General features: G+C 34.5%; 1 protein-coding gene across 1 annotated transcript; it reads right to left on the bottom strand.

Moving 5' to 3' along the window:
* Window positions 1-1,662: 1,662 nt before the first annotated feature.
* On the bottom strand, window positions 1,663-5,889 carry LOC112040834 (uncharacterized). The gene is made up of 6 exons (XM_024073760.2): window positions 5,390-5,889; window positions 5,066-5,179; window positions 3,783-3,863; window positions 3,212-3,384; window positions 2,962-3,058; window positions 1,663-2,184 (listed from the first exon to the last, which is right to left on the bottom strand). Exons 1-6 carry the CDS (start codon window positions 5,750-5,752, stop codon window positions 2,074-2,076), a joined length of 939 nt encoding a protein of 312 aa, XP_023929528.2. The 5' UTR covers window positions 5,753-5,889; the 3' UTR covers window positions 1,663-2,073.
* Window positions 5,890-6,833: the final 944 nt, after the last annotated feature.

Raw genomic sequence — 6,833 nt, 5'->3', positions numbered from 1 at the left:
TCCTCCGTTAATCTTCTTGGGGATAAATATTTGGCAGTTAGCATCCGAGCCCAAAGTGCCTCATGCTCAGAAGCCAAGCGCCAGCAAAGTTTTGCCAACAAGGCTTGATTCATGTGTCTTGTTTGAAAGAGTCCTAGACCTCCCATATTCTTTGGTTGCATAACAGTTTGCCAATTCACCATATGCATCTTTTTCTTTTCCTCAGTGGAGCCCCACAAGAAGTTCCTCATCTTCTTATCAATAGCATTACAAACTTTGACAGGAAGGGCATGGCATTGCATATAATAGTCCGCTATAGGGGCAGCCACTGTTTTAATGAGAACCAACCTCCCTGCTCTTGATAGTAGTCTCGACTTCCACCCCGCAAGTTTATCCTGGATCTTTTCAGCAACAAAGTTAAACGCATTGCTACTTCTTCCTTGGTGTAACAGAGGAAAGCCAAGATATCTCCCCAAATTCGAGGTTTCATAAATCCCCATCTTATTACACAGCCTCCTTTTTCTCCTCCTAGTAACATTCGGGGAGAATAAAATGCGAGATTTAGACTTATTAACTTTCTGTCTAGCAAGGTTGCAGAAGTTATCAAGTACTTCTATGATTGCCTCGCAGTTCTTCGAGTTAGCTTTGGCAAATAACAACAAATCGTCAGCAAAGAAGATATGAGAGAAACTAGGGCCATTCCTCGATGCCTTAATTGAATCCCACCTCTTTTGCTCACACATACCCGAAATCTGAGCACCCAGAAATTCCATGCATAGGATAAATAGATATGACGATAGAGGGTCACCTTGCCTTATCCCACGTGAGGGTTGGAACAGTTCCATCTTACTTCCATTGATCAAGATAGAAGTAGCAGTAGTCGAAACACAACTCATTATCAGCTTCACAATATTACTAGGCAGGCATATTTGGGTTGTTTAAAGTTCTCTTTTTGTTACTCAAAAAAAAAAAAAAAAAAAACTCTCTTTGGAGAGCTAATTCTATGACCACTTCATTGCCCGTTGGGCCTCTTGTTGTAACAAAAGAAAGAAGGCTTTCCATCTCCTCTGTTCTGCGAATAGATGAAAGATGGAGAATGTTCCTCTTTGCCCAACAGGCAATGGAGTGGTCATAGAAATAGTTCTCTTTTTGGAAAGCTAATTCTATGTTTTTGTTTAATTTTGATAGATATTCCTTGCTCTATCCTGAGAACAGATGAAAGATGGAGAATGTTCCTCTTCTCCTGTTTTGGTTCAATAAATTCCATTATCAAGTAAAAAATAGAATTTATGGGAAAACAAAAACCAAAAGCTTGCCCAAAAGCCAGTTTTCTTTAAAAATAATAAATAACAAAATTAAAATAACGTTTTTTTTCTTTTCAATGAATAACAAAATTTTATTTGCAAAAGGCATTATTTATTCAATAATTCAAACCTCGTGATACTTTCCTAATAAAATTAGGCCATGATTTGTAAAGTAAGAATTCTTAATTTCCTATTCATTAGAGAGAGAGCATCAATAAGAAAAATGTTACTTGCAAAAGACTCCATCTAAAGAATTGATTCTGCATTTTTAAAAACTCGTTGACCATAATTATATCACTAGATCAAAAGGCCATACCTTTAACGATGAGATCAAAGGCCATTGACCAATAATATTTAATCACTGCCTTAAGAATTAGGATCATAAAATATAATTGACATTGATTTAGTACAATTACATCTATAAATAACCATAATTTATATAGCTTGTCCAAATTCGAAGACAGTACCGAATCCACCCTGAATTCCATGCTGTTGGACCAAAAACTGTCAGCACACTGTCCTATATATTCATCTCTACAAATTGATTTCTTTATAAGTTTGCTATATATAATTTCAATTACACATATCCATCTAGACAAACAATGATGAGAATATGAACTTTTATTCCCCCAGAATGGAGAGGCCTTTCAACGCTTACAATGCAGAATGCACGTCAAACTTACATTGCATGATACGGGTAAAACTGTTTTCCAAACCCTCAATTTGATAACCGCTTATGCATCTTATTGACGCAATTCCACCTCTCCAAAGTGAAGCTGCATGTGATGTCTCATAAACTATCAGTGTCATCTCCTAGTATTGAGAGAGAAAATGGGGCAATGGCCACATTAAAAGACTGAGACCCTACTCTATCAATGTGTTTCATCTCAAAGTCACCTTCCTGCATTTGAGCAAAACCAAAGAAACTTTGATTTTCTAGGTACGTTAAACATAAGACAGCATCATCATAAACGTAAACAGATCTTGTAACAGATAATTAGCATGAAGGTACATCAGTACATGTAACAGGACTACACATATTTTAACTCAATGAGCCTTTCTCCAAGCTTCAAACATCTCTCATAGACCTTGCATACAGTATTTTGGCACCAGAGCTCTATTACCGAACAATGAAATGAATACCATATCAGGGGAGAAAAAAGCAGGGCAAGGCAAGGGAAAACCACATGCCCCACTAGAATGGAGTATGCTTGTCTGCAAGACATGCAACTAATTTTTGATGGGGCAAATAATAGGTGAATGAAAGGAGTTAAATGCAATCTCCACGTCATGATGCTCAAGGAAAGATGATTAATTTACACAATTTTCAATGATGTGAAAAATAATGTTGATGGAAGGTTTTAAACTCTAGTTTGTCCTTTTGGACCCTAATGTTAGGAAAAATAAATTAAGTATTTAAGACGATGAATATGAAATATTTTAGCGATTCATTTCTGGAAGTTCTTGTCATGTAATAGTGCAGCTTACAAGAAAAATTCTCAAGCCATGTATCATTTTGACGTTCAATTGATTACTGATCATAATGGTACAAACCTAAGCTAAGAAACTGAAAATGCTTCTTTCCCTGATTTTTTTCAATTGATACAATACCCATGAATCTAACCTCATAAATTTCCATGTAAGTAATAAAAGAGAAAGCAAAACAATACTATCTTACCATTCTGCCATTGGGAGTGCTTAATGGGCATGCAGATGAGTATTCAAAACCGGTATGAGGAAGTATAACAGGCTGTTCTCCAATAACTCCTATCCCCCTGAAATAAAGGGAGAAGGATCAAAATTTAGTACTTTTTTCTCTCTAAGGAATGCAACCCATATGAAGTAATAGGACCAGTTGAAAAATAAAATAAAAAATTATCTAGGAAGACTTTAGAGATGGACAGTAAAGATTAGAATAATTTACTCACCAGACATTCTCAATTTTTTCATTGGCATCAGTAATAATCCAATGCCTTCTGAGAAGTTGAACGGTGCGGTCTGAATTATTGGTAATTCTTATTCTATATGCAAAGAAGTATTGGCCCCTTGAAGGTTGACTACGGCCCTCTATGTAAACACTCCTGACTTGAACCCTGATCCCCTGAAAAAGAGAGATTTAATTTTAGATCTACCAATAAGTGTACAGTTTTTAAAAAGACTTTGTTATATTTGTCTATGCTATACCAATCAGAAAGATAATCTAGGAACACTTGAATGTCCAAATACCAAAGGCCATTCCTTTTCTTTTTCTGCCAGCATTCAGGGGCACAAATCTATCAAAACACCAAAATGTAGGAGGGCTTGATAAATATAAATATGTAGTTACAAAATAAACTTTCTTACGGAATATTAAATAGACATAAAGAAAAGACCAAAGAGAAACCATATGAAAACTGAAAAAAAAAAAAAAATGTAGGCAAAATTGAAATTGACTAACTAAACCTTGAGCAAAAAGAAAAAGAAAAAGAAAAAGAAAAAAAAATCAAGTTCTCAACATACCAAGGTTGTTGCATCACTTGAACATTTTAAAAGAGCGTGTGGTGCTATTTCCTTTAGCTCATCACGAAATTTAGCTGCATCCTGCAATAATGAGGTTCTCAAAAAAGAAAGAAAAAAAATCATTGCGAAATTCATAGATGGGAGAGCTTAAGATGGATCTGCGTCATACTTCAGAAGTAAAGGCTAAAAATCTAAGCTTGAAACCAAAGATCAATAGAGTAGACTGTAGAATTGTCCATATTCAATGAAGGGTCAAACTGAACATAGGGCAGAAACAAGACGTGCCTATATTATAATAAGCTTCCATATCCTTCTAATTCCTTTCTAATTGAAAATTCAAGAATTGCATGTAGTACACTATTTTGCCAACCCTTATAATATAAGAGACAGATTCACATAATTGTAAGGGAAAAGTCCACTTTCCCACCCTTAAAAATAGGGTAGTGTTTGGCTACGAGAAAGAACGAACTAGAACTGGAACTCGGAATCGGACTCGGGGTTGAACTCGGAGTCTGACCCGGCCATTACATTACCATTATTAGCACAAGCTAANGTTTTAAACTAAATGGGGGACTTTGCAATGTCCTAGTTAAAGGGGGAAAGGTGAAAGTTGCCCTAACTTCAGGAAAGGCTTTAGGAGATACTAGTTACAATTTGGAAAGTCATGCAATTTTCCCCAATGTTACTTTTAGGCTTGAAACTAAAAGAATGTTCACTGGAATGTTAGAACATAACTACAGCATGACAACATGTCTACTTAGGATAAGTATTTCAGTTTGCTTCTCTTGTCCAAGAGGACAATGGGTAGGAAAAAATTTTGGATTCTAATATCATAAAGCTATGGCAAGATACTGATTCTTCAAAATAAATTGAAGAAGAAGAAGATGAAAGCCAACAGCACAACAATTTGCTGCTAGATAAGGTTTATAACAAAACTAGCACTGCTTAGCAGCCATTGACACCTATAGTGGATTTTAAATAGCTCAACTTGTAAAGCCTCATATCGTGGAATAAGGGACTTGGGATCGAATCCTGCCCTCACCAAAGAGGCACTCATCGGCGTCTTGGCTTGATGTTAAAGAGGAATGATCATGGGGCGAATTCCATAGGTTCTAAACTCACTATAATTGTTGCTTATTGTAAACCAAACCAACACCAACTTGATTTTAAACTTGTGGAGACGATAGTAACAATCCTAAAATTCAAGTTTACCAAATTTGAAGTCTAAAATAAGACCAAGAAATTTTGCAATCTACATTCGGAGAAATGCAAAAACTGAATACCTCAAACCTCTCCTCAGCAATTGCCTCCTTCATCAATCTCCTTAGACGTAAAACCGGCTCTTCTTCCTCGAATGATTTCAACGAATCACGTATCCTTGCAGCCTCTTCATAATCCTGTTAAATCAAAAACAAAACATTTTCAACTACAATCACTCATCAACAATTGAACACACACACACACAAAACAAGTATTTTGAGTTGCAACTTTGCTTTACTTTTACTTTATCTCAATAAATGAACAAGTTTCAAACATACCCAACTGAAATTCCATAATTAAAAACAAAAACAAAAATTGCCAAGAACGTTCTAAACTGTGTTGTGTACCTCGGATTTGGCGGCAACCTCCAATCGCTGCTTTAACAAAGCATAGGTTTGGCTACGAGAAAAGAACGAACTAGAACTGGAACTGGAACTGGAACTCGGAATCGGACTCGGACTCGGAGTTGAACTCGGAGTCTGACCCGGCCCATTACCACTACCATTACCATTATTAGCACAAGCTAAAATCCTAGAATTCTTGGATGAATATCTGGAATTGAACCATTGTTGTTGTTGGTGTTGTCTCCTTATTACTCCGACCTCGGATTCTCCGAACAACCCTCCTCCACGGCTTCCTCGGCCAACAACCAACCGCCTCGTACCAGTATTAAAATCAGTGAAAACCTTAATGTTTAATAAAGATTGCATTTTTTTTTTTTTCCTTCAAAAACCAGACAAAGTTTGCTCTCAAATTTTGCTACCAAAATTGTGTGGTAAGAGACACAGAGATTAGAGGGATTTTTTTGAACTGCGTGGCTTAAGCAGTGTACACGCACGCACGTTTTTTTGTTTTTTTGGGGGGTCACATAATTATAGTATATACCAGCCTCATTAATAAGGATTTTTATTTGAATAATGCTAGAAATACAAACTATTTTATAAATTTTTTACAAATTGTTGATGTGGTGAGTGATTATTAGTAAATAAAAAAATAATATTAATGGTGGGTCTAGATGAAAACCAATAAGAAGTTGGCCACATCATCATTTTGTAAAAATGTTGTAAAATAATTTGTAACTGTAACATTATTCTTTTTATTTTAGTCGTCCTATTTTACAGCAAAGCAAAATTTTGTATTTTTATTTTATACTAATATTATACATGTGTGATGCACGGTTTAATTAAATTAAAATATATAGTAAAACTAAAGTAAAGTTTTTCTATTGAAATATCGTAAATAAGTACAAAATTAATTAAATAAAAGATAGTAGATAATTATATAATTCATATAAAAGGAAATTGAAAATTGAAAATAACTTAATTAGCATTTAGATATGATGAAAATTAAGAAGTTATACTTTTTGGTAAGGTTATGCATGCCCAAATATATATATATATATATATATATTATATAGGGCATCCGTACCCACCAATATGAATCAACTTAAATCATAACTAACATATAATAAATTTGCAAGACATTAAAATTTAAGATTCGAAATATAATGGGAAGTACTTGTAGACTTGCATGTTTTTATGATATTGGCAAAAAATAATATACGGAAAAAAAAAAGTACCTAATCACTTGATGCATACCAAAAATTTTAAAAAGTAAAATGTTCTCATATAATAGAAGTAGAAGCGTAGAACATATAATTTTTAATTAAACGTGAGATGTACGAATATATTAGCAATAAATATGTAAATTGTGAAGAGTTTAATCTAAATAATTCTATAGTTATTCATGTGAGGTCAACAACAACAATCATTTAACAAAGTATCAAAATAA

This window comes from Quercus suber, unplaced genomic scaffold, assembly GCF_002906115.3.
Source record: "Quercus suber isolate HL8 unplaced genomic scaffold, Cork oak 2.0 scaffold_119, whole genome shotgun sequence".
In the NCBI taxonomy this organism is placed as follows: Eukaryota; Viridiplantae; Streptophyta; class Magnoliopsida; order Fagales; family Fagaceae; genus Quercus; species Quercus suber.
The sequence above is the reverse complement of the archived record's forward strand: the minus strand, read 5'-3'. Positions and strand labels throughout refer to the sequence as shown.